General features: G+C 38.0%; 1 protein-coding gene and 1 pseudogene across 2 annotated transcripts in view; one reads left to right on the plus strand and one right to left on the minus strand.

The window, feature by feature from the left end:
- Positions 1–19,255, plus strand: part of TLL1 (tolloid like 1) — a 341,130-nt gene that overhangs the window by 266,129 nt on the left and 55,746 nt on the right. For both annotated transcript variants that reach the window (XM_069105652.1, XM_069105653.1), the window contains one exon: positions 14,156–14,283. In XM_069105652.1, coding sequence (XP_068961753.1) covers positions 14,156–14,283 — 128 coding nt within the window. The remainder of the gene's footprint in view (positions 1–14,155; positions 14,284–19,255) is intronic.
- On the minus strand, positions 8,691–9,041 carry LOC138174866 (mitochondrial import inner membrane translocase subunit TIM14 pseudogene; annotated as a pseudogene).

A 19,255-nucleotide genomic window follows, 5' to 3' on the forward strand; every position in this document is an offset into this window, starting at 1 on the left:
TTTCACTTTGCACCAACCCATGTGTATCAGCAATGCCATATTCACAATGCCTATAGAGATTACAAATATGCTGATATAATTATCCATCACAAAATATGTCATGTTTGCCATATGGGGAAATAAACTAGAAAATTTATTAAGATACCAAAAGACTGAGTCCCAAAACCAGAAAGTGAAAGCCATCAGAGTAGTTATGACATTGGCACAGGTAGATAAAGTAGAAAGCACCCACATTTTCAAGCCTTTAAAACAGAACAGGCTACCTCAGGCAAAGGTCCTCCTCTCCCCACGCACAGCAACCACCCAGCATCCGGGAAGCACGCTCCCAGCAGCTCCGGCCCCTGGCAGTGCTCAGCAGGAGTCCTTAGCAGAAAGTCCTTAGCAGTCCTAACTCAAAAAAAAAAAGGAGTGTGCATGGCTTTTAGAACCCTTTGGGCATACTTCCAGAATGGTCTAACCAATTCAGAACTCTGAAATTATATTAATGTCTCAATTTTTCCCACATTCCCTCCAACTTTTGTCATTTATCTGTCTTGATATCTAATAGGTCTCAGGTCTCAAAATTGTTCTAACTTGCATTTCTCCAATCAATACTAAGTTAGAATATTTTTTCTTATGACTAGAGATAGTTTTAATTATTTCACCTGAAAACTGATTATATCTTTTGCTCATTTATCAAATGGGGAATGACTCTTACTTTTATAAATTTGACACAGTTCTCTGTGAATTAGAGACAAGAGGCCTTTATCAGAGAAGCTTGCTTCAAAAAAAATTTTTTTTTTCTGAACCCAGGAAGGCATTTATTACATTCTTACAAAGGCAGGTAACCTAAACATAGGCACGTTTGTTTAAGGCAAATACCTAATTTTCATAGTTTGTCCAGGTTCTCATTCCCTCCCCGATCCCACTGATTGAGAGTTTCAGGGTTCACAGCCTACCTGAAAATGCCGAAAACCCACCCATGTGGGTCTCTGCCTCTGATAACATTTCACATTTCAGCCACACCCCAATTCTTTTTTTTTTACATTCACATTATACATTGCTCAGGTTATAAGGATGGATTGTACCAGCTGGAATGAAAAATGGTAAAGAGGACATAAAACCAAATAAGAGAATGAAAAAGATCAGGTATTTTGCTTCCACCTGGATATAAACTTAGTTCTTTCTAGTTCTTTCTCTGGATGCACATTTTTCTCTCCATCATGCGTCTTTTGGGATTGACTTATATCCCTGCATTTAAAGAAGGGAGAAGAGTCCAGTCTATCAAAGTTGGTCGTCACACATATGTTGTGTCTGTAATTGTGTACAAATTTCTCCTGGTTCTACTCTTCTCAGTCAGCATCAGTTCTTTTAAGCCCCTCCAGGTAGATATGAAGACTGCCTGCTCCTCGTTTCTTATAGCACAATAGAACTCCATAACATGCATATACCACAACTTGTTCAGCCATTCCCCAATTGATGGGCACCCCCTTAATTTCCAATTCTTTGCCACAACAAAAAGAGCTGCTATAAATATTTTTGTACATATGGGTCTTTCTCCCATTTCTATGATCTCTCTGGGATATAACCCTAGGAGTGGTATTGCTGGATCAAAGGGTATGAAAGTATTTATAGCCCTTTGGGCATAATTCCAGATTGGTCTCCAGAAAGTCTGGATCAGTTCACAACTCCACCAACAATGCATTAGTGTTCCAGTTTGCCCACATCCTCTCTAGCATTTGTCATTTTCCTGTTTTGTCATCTTAGCCAATCTGACTGGTGAGATGTGGTACCTCAGAGTTGTTTTGATTTGCATTTCTCTAATCAATAGTGAATTAGAGCGTTTTTTCATGTGCTTATAGATAGCTTTAATTTCTTTCTCTGAAAACTGCCTGTTCATATCCTTTGACCATTTATCAATTGGGGAATGACTTGTATTCTTATAAATTTGACTCAATTCTCTGTATATTTTAGAAATGAGTCCTTTGTCAGAGATATAGGTTGTAAAGATTCTTTCCCAATTTCCCACCTCCCTCTTAATCTTGGTTACATTGGCTTTGTTTGTACAGAAACTTTTCAATTTCATGTAGTCAAAATTATCCATTTTACATTTTATAATGTTCTCTAATTCCTGTTTAGTCATAAAGTCATTCCCTCTCCACAAGTCTGATAGGTAAACTATTCCTTGTTTTAGCAGACTGCTTACAGTATCAACCTTTATACCTAGATCATGAAGCCATTTAGACTTGATTTTGGTATGTGGTGATAGATAATGGTCTATGCCCAGTTTCTGCCATACTATATTCCAGTTTTCCCAGCAGTTTTTGTCAAATAGTGAGTTCTTATCCCAAAAAACAGGGTCTGGAGGTTTATCAAACAATACATTACTATAGTCATTGACTTCTGAATCTCGTGTACCTAATCTATTTCATTGATCCACTCCTCTATTCCTAAGCCAGTACCAAGTAGTTTTGATGACTGCTGCTTTATAGTACAGATTGAAATCTGGTAAAGCTAGTCCACCTTCCCTAGAATTTCTTTTCATTAATTCCCTTGATATTCTGGACCGTTTATTCTTCCAAATGAATTTTGTTACTATTTTTTCTAACTCTATAAAGTAGTTTTTTGGTAAATTGATTGGTATGGCACTAAATATATAATTTAATTTAGGTAAAATTGTCATTTTTATTATATTAGCTCGACCCAGCCATGAGCAATTGATATTTTTCCAATTAGTTAGATCTGACTTTATTTGTGTGAAAAGTGTTTTGTAGTTATGATCATACAGGTCCTGGGTTTGTTTTGGCAGGTAGATTCCCAAATATTGTATAATGTCTACAGTAACTTTAAATGGGATTTCTCTTTCTACTTCTTGCTGTTGAATTTCATTGGAAATATATAGGAATGCCGAGGATTTATGTGGGTTTATTTTATATCCTGCAACTTTGCCAAATTTATTTATTGTCTCAAGCAGTTTTTACTTGATTCTCTAGGATTCTCTAAGTATATCATCATATCATCTGCAAAGAGTGATAGCTTGGTCTCTTCTTTGCCTAATTTGATTCCTTTGATTTCTTTTTCTTCTCTAATTGCTACTGCTAACATTTCTAATACCAGATTGAATAAGAGGGGTGATAGTGGACACCCTTGTTTCACCCCTGATCTTATGGGAAATGCTTCTAGCTTCTCCCCATTACATATAATACTTGCTGGTGGCTTTAAATAGATGCTACCTGTTATTTTAAGGAAGGCTCCATTTATCCCTATACTTTCTAATGTTTTTAATAGGAATGGATGTTGTATTTTGTCAAAAGCCTTTTCTGCATCTATTGAGATGATCATGTGGTTTCTGCTTGTTTTATTGATGATATGATCAATTATACTGATGGTTTTCCTAATATTAAACCATCCTTGCATTCCTGGAATAAATCCTACCTGATCAAAGTGTATTATTCTTGAGATAAGTTGCTGTAGTCTTTTTGCTAGTATTTTATTTAGAATTTTTGCCTCTATATTCATGAGGGAGATTGGTCTATAATTTTCTTTCTCTGTTTTTCTCTTCCTGATTTAGGTATCAGTACCATATTTGTGTCATAAAAAGAATTTGGTAGGACCCCTTCTTCACTAATTTTCCCAAATAGTTTGTAGAGTATTAGAATCAATTGTTCTTTAAATGTTTGATAGAATTCACTAGTGAATCCATCTGGCCCTGGAGATTTTTTCCTAGGGAGCTGACTGATGGCTTGTTCAATTTCTTTTTCTGAGATGAGATTATTTAAGTAATTTACTTCCTCTTCAGTTAATCTGGGCAACTTGTATGTTTCTAAATATTCATCCATTTCCCTAAGATTGTCAAATTTAAGTGCATACAATTGGGAAAAATAATTCCTAATTATTGTTTTGATTTCCTCTTCATTGGAGGTATATTCACCCTTTTCATTTTTGATGCTCATAATTTGGTTTTCTTCTTTCTTTTTTTTTTATCATATTGACTAAGGGTCTATAAATTTTGTTGTTGTTTTTTTTTTTTCATAAAACCAGCTCTTGGTTTTATTTATTAGTTCAATAGTTTTCTTAATTTTGATTTTATTAATCTCTCCTTTTGTCTTCAATATTTCTAATTTAGTATTTAATTGGGGATTTTGAATTTGTTCTTTTTCTAGGTTTTTTAATTGCGTGCCCAATTCGTTGAGCTCCTTTTTCTCTGATTTAATCACGTATGCACTCAGGGATATAAAACTTCCCCTAAGAACTGCCTTTAATGCATCCCACAGATTTTGGTATGTTGTCTCATTATTATCATTCTCTTGAATGAAATTACTGATTGTTTCTATAATTTCTTGTTTGACCCACTCCTTCTTTAGGATTAAATTGTTTAATTTCCAATTAGTTTTCAGTCTGTCTTTCCCTGGCCCTTTATTGCATATAATTTTTGTTGCATCATGATCTGAGAACGATGCATTTAATATTTCTGCCTTACCGCATAGAATTGTGAGGTTTTTATGCCCTAGAACATGGTCAATTTTTGAGTATGTGCCATAAACCGCTGAGAAGAAAGTATATTCCTTTTTTTCCCCATTCAGTTTTCTCCAGAGATCTATCATACCTATCCTCTCTAAAATCCTGTTCACCTCCTTAACTTCTTTCTTGTTTATTTTGAGGTTGGATTTATCAAGTTCAAATAGGGGGAGATTAAGGTCTCCCACTAGTATAGTTTTGCTATCTATTTCTTCCTCTAATTCCTTTACCTTCACCTCTAGGAATTTGGGTGCTACACCACTTGGTGCATATATGTTAAGTAGTGATATTGCTTCATTCTCGATGGTGCCTTTTAACAGGATATAGTTTCCTTCCTTATCTCTTTTAATTAGGTCAATTTTTGCATTTGCTTTATCTGAGATAAGGATTGCTACCCCTTACCTTAGCTGAGGCGTGATATATTTTACTTCAGCCTTTTACCTTTACCTTGTGTGTATCCCTCTGTTTCAGATGTGTTTCTTGTAAACAGCATATTGGAGGATTATGATTTCTAATCCATTCTGCTATCCGTCTCTGTTTTATGGGAGAGGTCATTCCATTCACATTTACAGTTATGATTGTTATCTGTTTCTTTCCCCTCATCCTATTCCTGCCCCTGTTAATGTTCCTATTTTCCCTCCCTTCTCCCTTCCCCCCCTTAATAGTTTTCCTTTTGACCACCACCTCCCTCACTGTTCCCTTTTCGGCCCCCCTCCCTTTTCCTCCCCTTTTCCCCTTACTACTTCCCTCCCTACAAACCACTCCCACCCCCTTTCGTAACCCTTTCCCCCTCCTACTGCCTGTAGGATATTGTTATACTTAATGAAGTATGCTATTTTTTCTTCGCATCAAGAATGACAGGAACAAATCTCATGCGAAGCTCCTCTCCCTCCCCTCTTTCCCTCTAAAATGATACTTTTTGCGTTTCTTCTCTATAGCGTCCTATGCTTAACTGGTTGTTATGAGTGGCATAATTCACCCTTTTCCACTTCAACCATTCCCTTTCTTCCATTGCAGTCCCTTTGTAGCCCTTAACAAGATTTTTTTTAAATCGTCATTTTGTGTATTTTATAGTCATGCCCTCTATTTGTCTATAACCAGTTTGCTCTTATCAAATAGCAGGGTGTGTGTGTGTGTTCTCCTTGTTTACCTTTCTAAGTCACTGTTGCATCTCATAATTGGAGGTTGAATTTTCCATTGAGTTCTGGCTTTTTTATCAAGAAGGTCTGGAACTCTGTTATATCATTGAATGACCATCTCTTTGCCTGGAAGAATATGCTCAGTCTCGCTGGGTATGTGATCCTTGGTTGTAACCCGAGCTCTTTTGCCTTCCTGAAAATTGTATTCCACTCCCTCCAATCTTTTAGTGTAGAGGCTGACAAATCCTGTGCAATCCTCACTGTGGACCCTCGATATTTAAATTGTTTCTTTCTGGCAGCTTGAAGTATTTTCTCTTTTATCTGGTAGTTCTGGAGTTTGGCCACAACATTTCAAGGATTTTTCAGTTTGGGATCTCTTACAGCGGGTGTCCGGTGGATTCTCTCGATTTCTATTTTCCCCTCAGGTTCTAGTATCTCAGGGCAGTTTTCCTTAACGAGCTCTTGGAGAGTGTTGTCCAGGCTCATTTTTTCATCATAATTTTCTGGTAGGCCTATGATTCTCAGATTATCTCTCTTGGATCTGTTTTCCAGGTCAGTTATTTTTTCTTGAGGTATTTTACGTCTTTTTCTAATTTTTCATTTTTGTTGTTTTGCTTGGCTAATTCTTGGTTCCTCATAGAGTTATTTGTTTCCATTTGTTTAATTCTGGTTTTTAGCAAATCATTTTCCTTGGTTAATTTTTGAAGCTCCTTTTCCATATCCTACACTTTTCTTTTTAGAGAGATGTTTTCCTCATTATGATGTTTTTCTAATTCTGCTATTTTCGTTTTGAGAGAATTATTCATTTTGTCTTCTATCTCTCTCATTTTGTTTTAAAGTTCCTTTTGATCTCATCTAGGAGAGCCTTCTGTGCTTGGGACCCATTCCCTGTTGAAGTTTCAGCTGTGGGTGTGGAGTCCACATTGTCTCCCTCTGAGGTTGGTTCCTCCCTCTGAGGATAGTAGGACTCCAGAGTCTTTGTCTTTGTAGTGTGCTTTCTATCCATTTTGAGGCAGGGTCGTAGCCACACCCTTCCTCTAGGATCCCAAGCCTTTACTGTAGAGGGTTTTGCCCTGGGCAATAGTTACTATGTTTTCAGGGTCAGAGGGGGGGTTTGGAGCAAGTGTCAGCCCCATCTTTGGAGGTCCTGAAAGGGGCTTTTTTTTTTTTAAAGATTTCTGGGCTATGAAGTGGTAGCCCCAGGAGTGTTTGCTGTCCAGTACAGGGGCCCCTGTATTTGCTTCTTACCATGCTCTTTTCAGTCCCAGACCTTTGGTCATAGGCCTGGTAGTGGACCTTGTGGTTGCTGGGAAGACTTGCCTTCTGAGTTGATCAGGCGCCTTCCGGGCCTGCATCTGCCGGCCGCGCCACGCCTTCCCGGCCTGCGTCTGCCATGCCACGCCTTCCCGGCCTGCGTCTGCTGCGCCGCGCCTTCCCGGCCGGCATCTGCCACGCCACACCGTGCCTTCCCGGCCTGCCAAAAAAAAAATTTTTTTTTACAGTTACTTTTGCTAACTATATTTCCCTCCATCCTATTTCCCCTACCCCCATTTATTCTATTCTCCCTCTCCTTTCATACTGTCCCTCCTCAAAAGTGTTTTGCTTCTGATTATCCCTTCCTCCATTCTGCCCACCCTTCTATCATTGCGCCCTTCTCTTATGCCTTTCCCCTTCTATTTTCCTGTAGGGTAAGATAGATATACCGCATTGCCTGTGTATCTTATTTCTCAGTTACATGTAAAATAATTTTTTTTATTAAAAGCAATTGGGGTTAAGTAACTTGCTCAAGGTTACATGGCCAGTTTTTTTTTGTTTGTTTGTTTGTTTTGGCTGAGTATCTGAGGCAGGAACCGATCCCAGGTCTCCCAACTCTGGGGCTGGTGCTCTTACTGCGCCACCTAGCCTCCCCTAAAACAAATTTTTAACATTAATTTTAAAACTTTGAGTTCCAAATTCTTAACCTTCCTTATTCCTTGCTCTCACTCATTGAGAAGGCAAGCAATTCGGTATAGGTTATACATATGTAGTCATGCAAAACACTTCCATAATAGTCATGTTGTTTCCTTTAACTTATCCCGCCTCAAAAATGTTTGTTTCTGATTAGCCCTTCCCCCTGTCTGCCCTGTCTTCTATTGTCCCCTCTTTTTTCCCCTTCCACCCCATTTTCCTGTAGGGTAAGATAGATTTCCATACCCAAAAGAGTGTATGTTATTCCCTCCTTAAGCCAGTTCTGATGAAATTAGGTCATCCCATTCCTTCTCACATCTCCCTTCTTACCCTCTATTGGAAATACTTTCTTGCCTGTTTTAGGTGTAATAATTTATGCCATTTCACCTCTCCCTTTCTCCTTTTCCCAATATATTCCTCTCTCATACCTTAATTTTATTTTTTAGATATCATCCTTCATATTCAACTCACACCTGTGCCCTCTGTCTATATATATGTGTGTGTGTGTGTGTGTGTGTGTGTGTGTATTCCCTCTACCCTATTAATAAGAATGATCTAATGAGTTGAAAATATCATCTTTCCATGTACTAATGTACAGCTATAATAAGTGTCTTATTGTTTCTCTTTCCTGTTTACCTTTTCATGTTTCTCTTGAGTATTGTATTTGAAAGTCAGATTTAATGTTCAACTCTTGGTTTTTCATCAAGTATGCTTGAAGTACTATATTCATTGAATGGGTAGGTGATTCTTGACTTTAATCCTAGCTCCTTTGACCTCCAGAATATCATATTCCAAGTGATCTGATCCTTTAATACATAAGTTGCTAAATCTTGTGTCATTCTGCTTGTGTTTCCACAATACTTGAATTGTTTCTTTCTGGCTACTTCCAATATTTTTTTCCTTGATCTGAGTACTCTGGAATTTGGCTATAATATTCCTGTGTGCTTTCCTTTGAGCATTTCTTTCAGGAGGTGATCCATGTATTCTTTTTTTTAAAGAAATATTACAGCTTTTATGAAGTTATTATAAAACATCAGAACTCCTATACATAAAGTTATATATATACATATATATATATATAATTTTAAAATTGTCTGTGTATTAATTTTACTTCTTAGCTTGACTTTCTAATAAATCTTTGGCTGCATTGATTTTGGCTGCTATATAAGGAGATCCTCCCTTGAGTGGGTGGTTTAAGAGCATGATTCATTGGTGAGCATCCCTGATTTTCCCTTTATTGGCTATAGGACTTACTTCTAATATTAGTGCAGCTTCTTACTTTGTCATTTTGGGTTCAATCCTGCCTCTGTAATAGCCACCACTGAAAGCACATTTTAGCAGACTTTGAATAGCTTGCTTTACTTGAGGCTCCATATGCTTCATTGTTTGCAAAACATATTGGCCTGCGAATCCTGCAGCAGTGATTGTCAGTCCCACAACTACTACTGTGCTGGCCATATCTTGGCCAGTGCTGCCCTGAGGCGGCAAAGCCACAGCTCATCCCAGCCCAGAGGCTGCACATCCAGCCTGGCCCAGCTCAGCCCCAGGCCCTGACTCCGGCCCACAGCCGCCACCTCAGGTCGGGCACAGAGAGGAGGAAGCATGCGACTGCCAAGCATCACAGGCTGACAAAAAGCTCCACCCTATGTATTCTTTCCATTTCTATTTTGTGCTCTGGTTCTAGAATATCTGGTCAGCTTTCCTTGATCATTTCTTGAAAAATGATGTCTAGGCTCTTTACAATTTTCTTTTATCATGGCCTTCAGGTAGTCCAACAATTTTTAAATTATGTCTCCCAGATCTATTTTCCAGGTCACTTTGTTTTTCCAATGAGATATTTCATATTGTCTTCTATTTTTTCATTCTTTTGGATTTGTTTTATAATTTCTTGATTTCTCATAGAGTCATTAGCTTACATTTGAAACATCCTAATTTTTATGGAATTATTTTCTTCAGTGAGCAGTTGGACGTCCTTTTCCATTTGGCCAATTCTGCTTTTTAACACATTCTTCTCTTCATTGGCTTTTTGGATCTCTTTTGTCATTTGAGTTAGTCTATTTTTAAGGCATTATTTTCTTCAGGATTTTTTGGATCTCCTTTGCCAAGCTCTCAGTCATTTTTCATGATTTTCTAGCATCACTCTCATTTCTCTTCCCAATTTTTCCTTTACTTCTCTAACTTCATTTTCAAAATCCTTTTTCAGTTCTTCCATCGCCTGAAAATTATTCATATTTTTTGGAGGCTTTGGATGTAGGAGCTTTGACTTTTCTGTCTTCTTTCTTGTCAGCAAAGTTTAAGATTCTATAGGGTGAGGTTGTTTTTTTATTTCATTGTTTGCTCATTTTCCAGCCTATTACTTGACTTTTTTAACTCTTTGTTAAGATAGGACAGCACTTCCCAATGTGGAGGGTATATTGTTCCAAGCTTCAGGGGTTTTACATGCAGCTCTTTTCAGATATACTTCTAGGGACCTGTAAGTTTTCAGTTTTTATATGGTGGTATGATCTAAGGAACAGTGTATTCTCTCCTAGATTGTTCTCTTGTCTGACTGACACAAAGATTATTTTCTGCCCTGGAAATGTAAAGAGGTATCCATCTCCACTGCTGCCACAAGCATTGCTATGCCAGTGTACCTCCAAGCCCCTAAAATGCCACCTAGGTGGCAGATACAAGTATGGCCAAAGCAACAGAGCCCTGCTTCATTGCTAGCAAAGAGACTCCTGAAATCTCCTTCTGACCAGTTGTTAGAAACACTTATCATGTGTGGGCTGAATCTGCCTTGAAGCAGCCACTGTTTTCACCAGTACTGCCACTGATTCAGATACTCCCAAGGCTTACTCCTGGTTTGTTGGGGCCTAGGGTGTGGTGGGGCCAGGGCTGGACTGCATTCCTCTCTCACCCAGGTTCAACAGTCATACTGACCTTCTAAGTTGTCTGGCGTTTGTGGGCTGAGAAGTCTGGAAACTACCACAGCTGCCAGCTGCCCTGAAACCTGCTCTGGGTTTGCTGGGGTCTCGTCTGGCACAACCTGCGTTGGACTGCACTCCAATTTCAGCCTGGTGCAACAGTTCTTTCCTGTCAACCTTTTAGGTTTCTTTGGGCTGGAGATTTGTTTCACTCTTTTTTTGTGTTCTCTTTGCAACAGTAGAAGTTTGCTTCCAGGGTGGAGAGTGCTGTGTCCCAGATTTCTGGGGTTTTGCTCAATTGTTGTCAGAGCTTCTTCTAGACACCTGCCTCAGAACTGTGGGGAGGACTGCCTCTCCACAGCCTCAAGAAAGTCCCACACCAGTGCTCCTCACCACAGGACCACCACCCAAGATTGTGACCCAGGTCCAAGCAGGGCAAAGTGAGAGATTTCTGCAGTTGCCCTCTGGTCAGTTGCTTGGTTCCCCCACCATCTGTGGGCCTAGAGCTCTGGAAGAAGCTGCCATGGCAGCAGCTACAGCCTCTGCCACCTCCACCTCCCTGGGGGCTGGGGCTGGACCATGCTCTTCCCTCACCCAGTTCCCCACTGACTTTTATTTTCGTTTTGATGTTTATGGGTTGAGATGTCTGGAAACCACCACAGCTGCCAGTGATTTGATCTCCTGAAATCTTCTCTGGTCAGTCTATGGCCACTGGGTTGCGCTCTGCTCCTAGCCCTATGTGATAGGCCCTTGCTCCTGTTGGTTTACCAGGTTGTCCTCAGCTGGAGATATATTTAATTCTGTCATTTTTGGGGTTCTGTAGCTCTAAAATTTTTTATAGTCATTTTTTACAGTTATTTGAGATAACTGAGGATGAGCTCATTTAAATTCCTGCTTTTACTCCACCATTTTGGCTCTGCCCCGCCCCCTTTTTGTGTGTTCTGCTGCTCTAGAATTTGTTTAGAGTAATTTTTTACAGGTATTTAGAGGGGTTTGGGGGAAAGCTCTGGAGAGTCCTTGCTTTTACTCTTGCCTCTGCCCCTCCATGAACTACTTTCTAACCACATCTCCCTTATCATTTTTTTGTTGCTAATTTATTGAACATGAGTGTAGGTTTTTACATTTATCCTCATATGTTTTAAAACTCCAACTTGTAAAGATCCTGTGGATCAGAATCCTTGTGTTATATCTCTCAGCTTTCTTTCACCTACAAATTTGATAAGCATGCTATTTATTCCTTCATCTAAGTCATTGATAAAAATATTGAACAAAACTGGGGCAAGAAAAGAGCCCTCTGCATTGTTTTTGAAGATTTTTCTCCAGATTCATACTGTTCTTTCAGTCAAGGCCCCTGGAGTCTCATCAGCCACCAAATTAAAAATTCTGCAAAGTGCATTTTCATTGATCTTTTGTTCTCCATCTTTTCTGCTAGGATATTATGAGAAATTTAGTACAGTGCTTTGTAGAAATCAAATGATATGCCATATCTGAAAAATTCCTCTTATTTTTCAACATAACTAGCATTCCAATCAAAGAATTCAGTGAGAATAAGCCTGGAATGACTTATTATTAATGAACATATGCTAGCTCATTGGTAGCACTTGTTATTGCTCTTAGTATTCACAGGCAAACTTTAAATATAAATAATCCATTCTAGAATTTTATTAAGGAAAATAGAAACATCTTCCCAAGGAGAGAAAATTTTGCATTAGGTTTGCATTTTTCCAGGCAATTTTCTTTTGAATAGAGGTATTAAATATTTTGACGTATTTTTTTCTAATTAAGAATCTGTATGCAAATGTTAAAAAGTCAGCTTCATCTCTTTAAGTGCTGAAACAATTCTGACAGACCAATTCTGAAAAGTAGCAAGGCATAATGAATAGAGCCAGGAAAATCTGGGCACAATCCCTCTCCTGACAGTTACTAGCAATGTGACTTGTGGGCAAGGCACTTTGACATCAAGGATCCTTGTTTCCTCTTCTCTAAATAGCCTGACAACATTGTGGTAAGGCTCAAATGAGAAGAAGTATACAAGGTGCTTTCTAAACTTTAAAATGATATATAAATGTCAACATTATTTAAAAAACATTATCATTATAAAGTATAAACTATTTTATTGTTTTATCATTGTGGAAAATAATGGTTCCAAATAGATCACTCTACATACAAAATACTTGCAAAGTTCTGCAGGAAAGACAACAATAACAACTAGCACCAGAAGAACAATGACAAATGTTTGACAATCAGTATACACTAAAAAGTTTGTTTCTGTTGCCTTTTAGTATGTGAATTGTCTGGGATAATTAGACATCATAATAAACTTGCTTATTTATATTCACAGCACAATTTCTGGATATAGTAAACCCTTAGTGTGTTATTTTTAATTGGTTAATTCATTAAATCATTCATTTTGGGGAAAGCAGCATTATATAGTGGATAGAGAATTGATCTTGGAGTCAGCAAGACCTGGGTTTAAGGGCTACTTTTGACATATACTGGTTCTGTAACCCTATGCAAGTCACTTAACTTATCCATTGCCCCAGTCACCTATCTAAGGCTCAAAGTTACAGCAGACTACCAAATCTGCTTTTTGTGGGCTTAGTGGAAGCTTCCTTAGTGGGATTTTTCCACATCAGTATAATTTGTCTTCCTTCTCCCATTCCCCCATACAAAAGGAAACAATAATTAGCTATAGTACTATTGTTCCCATTAGTTTCGCCTTTAGATAGATGATGTATCATTATTTATATATGTATCATTTTAAATAAATTTAGATAATATATGTAAAATGCTTTGTAACTTTGTAGCACAGTACAAATGAATTGTTGCAGAGAGGTGGTGCTATAGATAAGAGTCCTGGCCCTGTTGTCAGGAAGATGTAAGTTCAAATCCAATCTTAGACATAGGCTAGCTGTGTGGCCCTGGGCAAGTCACTTAACCTCTGTTTACCTCAGTTTCCTCAACTGTAAATCAGTGATAATAATAACACCTACTTTACAGTGTTATTGTAAATGAATGGGATAATAATATTTGTAAAACACTTAGCGCAATGCTTGGCATGTAATAGGTGATTGTTCACACACCATTCATGAATAAAATCTGCCTCTGAGTTGAACTATTTGGTTTAAAACATTACTCACCTATTTCTGCTAAAATAATTTGGTTGAAAACTGGAGACATATAGGATCAATAAGATATCTTTTAGGAAAACTACATGCAAACTTTCTCATTCCAATATATAAATCATCTGTAATTCTACTAATGAATGAATTCAAATGGGTTAATTCATTTTTGTTTGTAGTGTTGCTTTACATATCTTATATATACTTATATGTTGATTTTCTTGTTCATTCTATATTTTACTCTGCTAATGGCTTTACTAAAGATATAACAGTTTTAACTAGGCATTGAGTTCCTTTCCTTTTAGGAATTTATCTAACTCCTGATCAATATGATTAATTTGATGTTAGCAAGAAAATAAATGCCAACTAATCACTCTCAATGAGTTTGTGAAATTAGTGACTGTGATAATAGAGACTGAAGAAGTGATTAGTTTCCTGAAAGTCATTTCATTCTAGAAGACAATGGTTGTTTTTTTAATCTGCTTATTTTCTGACTTTACATTAGGATAAGTTCCCAAACTAACTAATGTCATCATTGGTACAGCAGATTGTGAACAGAAGATTCACAGTCCAAATGGAGTCATTAGCAGTCCCAACTGGCCAGACAAGTATCCAAGTAGGAAGGAATGCACATGGGAAATCAGTGCCACTCCTGGACACCGAGTAAAACTAGTGAGTACCTTAACCTGCTCCCTCTTTCTAAGTAGATCAGATGGATGTTCCTTTCACAGTTGACACAAGCATATTAATTCAGGTGGAAAGGAAACATTTTTTTTTTCATGCTCACCCGTGTTCATGAAAATGTCATGGAGATCATGATTTAAGGTAATAAAAATCACTCTGTTTTGCTCAAATATCATTTTGTCTCCAGAAATGTTTTTTTTTCAAATGCTTTATTAACTTATGATTTACATCATTCAATTCCACCAGATTTTGAGTTACAAATTTTTTCCCCGATTTTTCCCTACCCACCGCCCCAAAATAGCAGTCCCACAGGATATTCCCTCCTCCAATCTACTCTCTCCCGTATTTTCTCCCATACCACTTTCAACTTTTCCAGTGGATCTCTATGCCCCAGTGCCTGTATATCTTATTTCCCAATTACATGTAGAATAGTATTAATAATAGTATATATATATATATGTATATGTATATGTATATGCACATACATATAAATATATATATATGTACTTGAATATTTGATTTTAAAACTTTGAATTCCAGATTCATTCCCTTCCTTCCTTGTCATCCACCCTTACTGGGAAGATAAGCAGTTCAGTATAGGTTGTACATGTGTGGCTAATGCAAAACAGTAACATGGTAGATATATTGTAAAAGACTGACTATATTTCCCTCCCTCCTATCCCACCTACACTTGTTCTATTCTCTGCTTTGATCCCATCCCTTTTCAAAGTGGGTGCTTCCAACTTCCCTCCCCCCCAGCTTGCACTCCCTTCCATCATCCCCCCTCCCATCCCCTTACCCCCAAGTCTCCTGGAGGGTGGGATACCCTATTTAGTATGTATTTAATTACCTCCTCAAGCCAAATTCAATGGGAATAAGGTTGAATCATTCCCTTTTCCTTCCTATTATTCCCTTCCACTGTAACCATTTTCCCTTGCCTCTTCTGTATGAGATAGTTTACCCCAATCTGTCTCTCCCCATCTCCTCTCATTATATTCCTCTCACCTCTTAATTTCACCTTTTAAGTATCATCCCTTCCTGTTAAATTGGTCCTGTGCTATCCATGTATACCTGTAAACATATATACACACATTCACATATGTATTCATATGCCCATATACCCTCATATATATATATGTATATATATACGTATATATATATATATATATATATATATATATATATATTTCTATTCCCTTTGACTCCTGAGAAAAGTTTAATAAGTTACAATTATTGTTTTTCCATGTAGGAATGTTAATAGTTCAACTTTGATAAGTTCCTTATGACTTCTTTTCCCTGTTTACCTTCTCATGCTTCTCTTGCTTCTTGTATAGGAATGTCAAATTTTCTGTTTTTTTTTTTTCAGCAAGAATGCTTGAAAGTCCTCTATTGCACTGAATGACCATATTTTCCCCTGAAACATGATACTCAGTTTTGCTGAGTAGGTGACTCTTGGTTTGAATCCCAGCTCCTTTGACCTCTGGAATATCATATTCCAAGCCCTTTGATCCCTCAGTGTAGAAGCTGCCAGATCCTGGGTTATCCTGATTGTGTTTCCACAATATTCAAATTGTTTCTTCCTGGCTGCTTGTAATAGTTTCTCCTTGATCTGGGAATTCTGGAACCTGGCTATACTATTCCTAGGAGTTTTCTTTTTGGGATCTTTTTCAGGAGGTGATCGATGAATTCTTTCAACTTCTATTTTACCCTCTGGTTCTAGAACATCAGGGCAGTTTTCTTTGAGAACTTCCTGGAGGATGATTTCTAGGTTCTTACTTTGATCATGGCTTTCAGGTAGTCCAATAATTTTTAAAGGATCTCTCCTGGATCTATTTTCCAGGTCAGTGGTTTTTCCCATGAGATATTTCACATTGTCTTCTTTCATTTGTTTGGATCTGTTTAACAGCATCTTGATTTCTCATAAAGTCATTAGCTTCCATTTGCTCCAATCTAATTCTGAAGCAATGATTCTCCTCATTGAGCTTTTGAGATTCTTTTTCCATCTGGCAAATTTGGCTTTTTAAGGAATTCTTCTCCTCATTGCCTTTTTGAGCATCTTTTGCCATTTGAGTCAGTCTTTTTTAAGGTGTTATTTTCCTCAGTCAGGCTGTTGACACTCATTTCATAATTTTCTTGCATTGTTCTCATTTTTCTTCCCAATTTTTCCTCAACTTCTCTTATCTGCTTCTTAAGGTCCTCTGTGGCCTGCAACCAGCTTGTATTTTCCTTTGAAGCTTTTGGTACAGGGGTTCTGACTTCACTGTCTTCCTCCTGTTCCATGCTTTGATCATTTTTGTCCCCAAAATAGGAGTGTAATGTTGGAATCTCTGTCTGCTTTGTTTCCTTTGCCTGGTCATGTCGCCCCTCAGCCACTTGATCCCTGGGCTTTTTGCCACAGTAGGACTCTGCTACCAGACAGGGGAGCTTTCATCCCAAACTCTGGGGTTTTCTCAACTGCTGGAGGTATTAGATGGGTGCCCCCTCTGAGGTCTCCACATGCTCTGGCAAGCTGGACACACACCCCAGGACCTCCACCCTAGACTACAATCCAGATCCAAGAAGGTTAAAGCAACAGCGATTACCCCTCAGACTTTTGCTTGGTCCCCCTACACTCTGCAGGCCAGGAGCTGTAGCCACCAAGTGGCGCTGGCTGGCTGTGCTGGCATCTCAGTGGCTTCTTGCCCTGGGGGAAAAAGCCACGCACTCCCACTTACTGGGTCCCAAAGTCCAGACTGCACTGACCTCTCACTTTGTCCTTCACATCTATGTGTTGATAATTCTGGAAACGGCCACAGCTACTGCTGATCTGGAGTCCCTCCGGCCAGCGGCTCGTCAGGCCCACCCTGGGGCTAAAGCCTTGGCTTGGGCAGGTCCTGCTTCTACTCTGTCATCTTGGTTCCACCTTCCTCCAGAAATGTTTTATCCTCATTAGAAAAAACTATTGAGGATGTGAAATTATTTGCTTTACTGTAGCGGTCATAGGAAAAATTTTTTTTCATTTTTTTCATAGGAAAAAATAGTAAAATACAGCAGGTAAGAAATTTAAACAGGAAAAATAACTGAAGTGTTATGAGATTAAATGATCTTAGTGATAATCTCTATGAATGCAATAGATCTAGAAATACAATATTTATGCTATTAGTTTAAGAAATAGTGAGTAAATTATATTTGTTCACATTATTCTGTGTAAATAAGGCCTACAGAAAGGTTACTGTGGTGTTGACACTTGGCTTTGGGTAGGTCAATTAAACTCTCTAAATCTTAGTTTTTCTAGAAAATATACATATGAAAATAAGCGCACACACACACACACACACACACACACATGACTTGGAATGGGTGACCTAGAAGTTCCCTTCCATGGCTAAATCAGTGATCCAGTGGTTTCTTGAGCCTATGATATATGTATACATCTATACACATATGTACACACATACATATATATATAAATGTGCATGTGTTTGTGTGTATGTACATATGTGTGTATATGTTGGAGGAGGTAAAATGGGTGATCTAGAAGTTCTAGTTACTTTCCATTGCTAGATCTGTGAACCAATGGTTCCATGAGTCTATGACTAAAGACTGACCTAAGAGGTGATCTTCCTGTTCTTCTAGTCTGGCCACATTTGGAGAATTGCGTTTACTTTGAGATTATGCCTTTGAAAAACTGGGGAATATTTTATTTGCAGAAGAAAGGACCTGGTGGGGCCATGAAAACTGCCTTTTAGTATTTGCTGGTCTGTGTTAAGGATGAGGGATTTTACTTGTTCTTCTGGGTGACTCTAGAAGTAGAAGTAATATGTGGGACATCTAAAGAAGCCAATTTAGGTGTGATGCAAGGAAAACTTCCCTTTCATTTAGAGCTTCCAGAAGGAGAAAAAGAGCCATCCTTAGGGGCCAGGGGTTTCCCTCTCACCAGAAGTCTTCCACAAAGATTATATAGCCACTTGCTGGAAATATACTGTAGGCTGCATTCCTGCTAATAGAATGAGGTGGATTGGATGGCCATTAAGCTGCCTTTCAGCCTAGAATTGGGATATAACTACTCACACATGAAAACAGTGGGAAAAAGCTTAAGGAGTCATAGTGGTTCACAAAATAAACATTAATCAAAATTGTAATTCCATTGTTTAAAGAGTGAGCAATGGGATTCTAATTTGTAGAAGAATAAAGCTATCTTCCTATTTTATTTTCCATTTGTCAGGTCTTTTCTAGAGTTTTTTCTAGACTTTGCAGAATATTGAGAAAAATGTAAATAATGTTCATAAGTGTCACAAAGATGACTTTAAAGCATTATAAGATTTATAAAGGAGTATTAAAGGAAATTGACTTATTTAACCTGAGGAATACAAGTGTATTAGTTACAAGGTTTTATTTTTCTTCACAGTAGAAAGAGGAGGTAGGAGAGAGTGGAGATAAATGCTTATAAATTAGAAAGAATAAAATATGATTTAAAAAATAAAAATGTAAAAACATAAAACTGTACAAAGTACTGGATTTTTTTCCACTAGTGATATCTCTCTCAGTAAGTTGGTATGAATAAGAGGATAACTGCTTTTTTTTAGGCTATTTCTTTTTAAAAATTATTTATTTACTTTTAGTTTACAACATTCAGTTCCACATTCCTGTTGCAGCAAGCACCCCAGTGTCCCCAGGGTGCCTGCTCACACAGGTTCTTGGATCTGCTTTGTTAAAGGAAAGCAACTCAAAATGGGTTAACAAGATTATTTTAATCAGTCAGACATATATCGTTTACCTTGTTCAGGAGAAAAGGTCAGCACCCCGAACCTCAAAGTATACAGGCATAATTATCAAGACAGAAACATCAAGTAGACAGATTTCCAAACTGTCCAACCATTACATCCATACCCAGTCAACATCTGGGTTTCCCCATTCTGGGTTTTTCAAAGCCGGGGGACTCTCAACAACGGCTTCCCAGAATTCAGATCAAATCACAGAA

This window comes from Petaurus breviceps, unplaced genomic scaffold, assembly GCF_028583685.1.
Source record: "Petaurus breviceps papuanus isolate PSGF00001 unplaced genomic scaffold, PetGlider_PUasm1.0 76, whole genome shotgun sequence".
Lineage (NCBI taxonomy): Eukaryota > Metazoa > Chordata > Mammalia > Diprotodontia > Petauridae > Petaurus > Petaurus breviceps.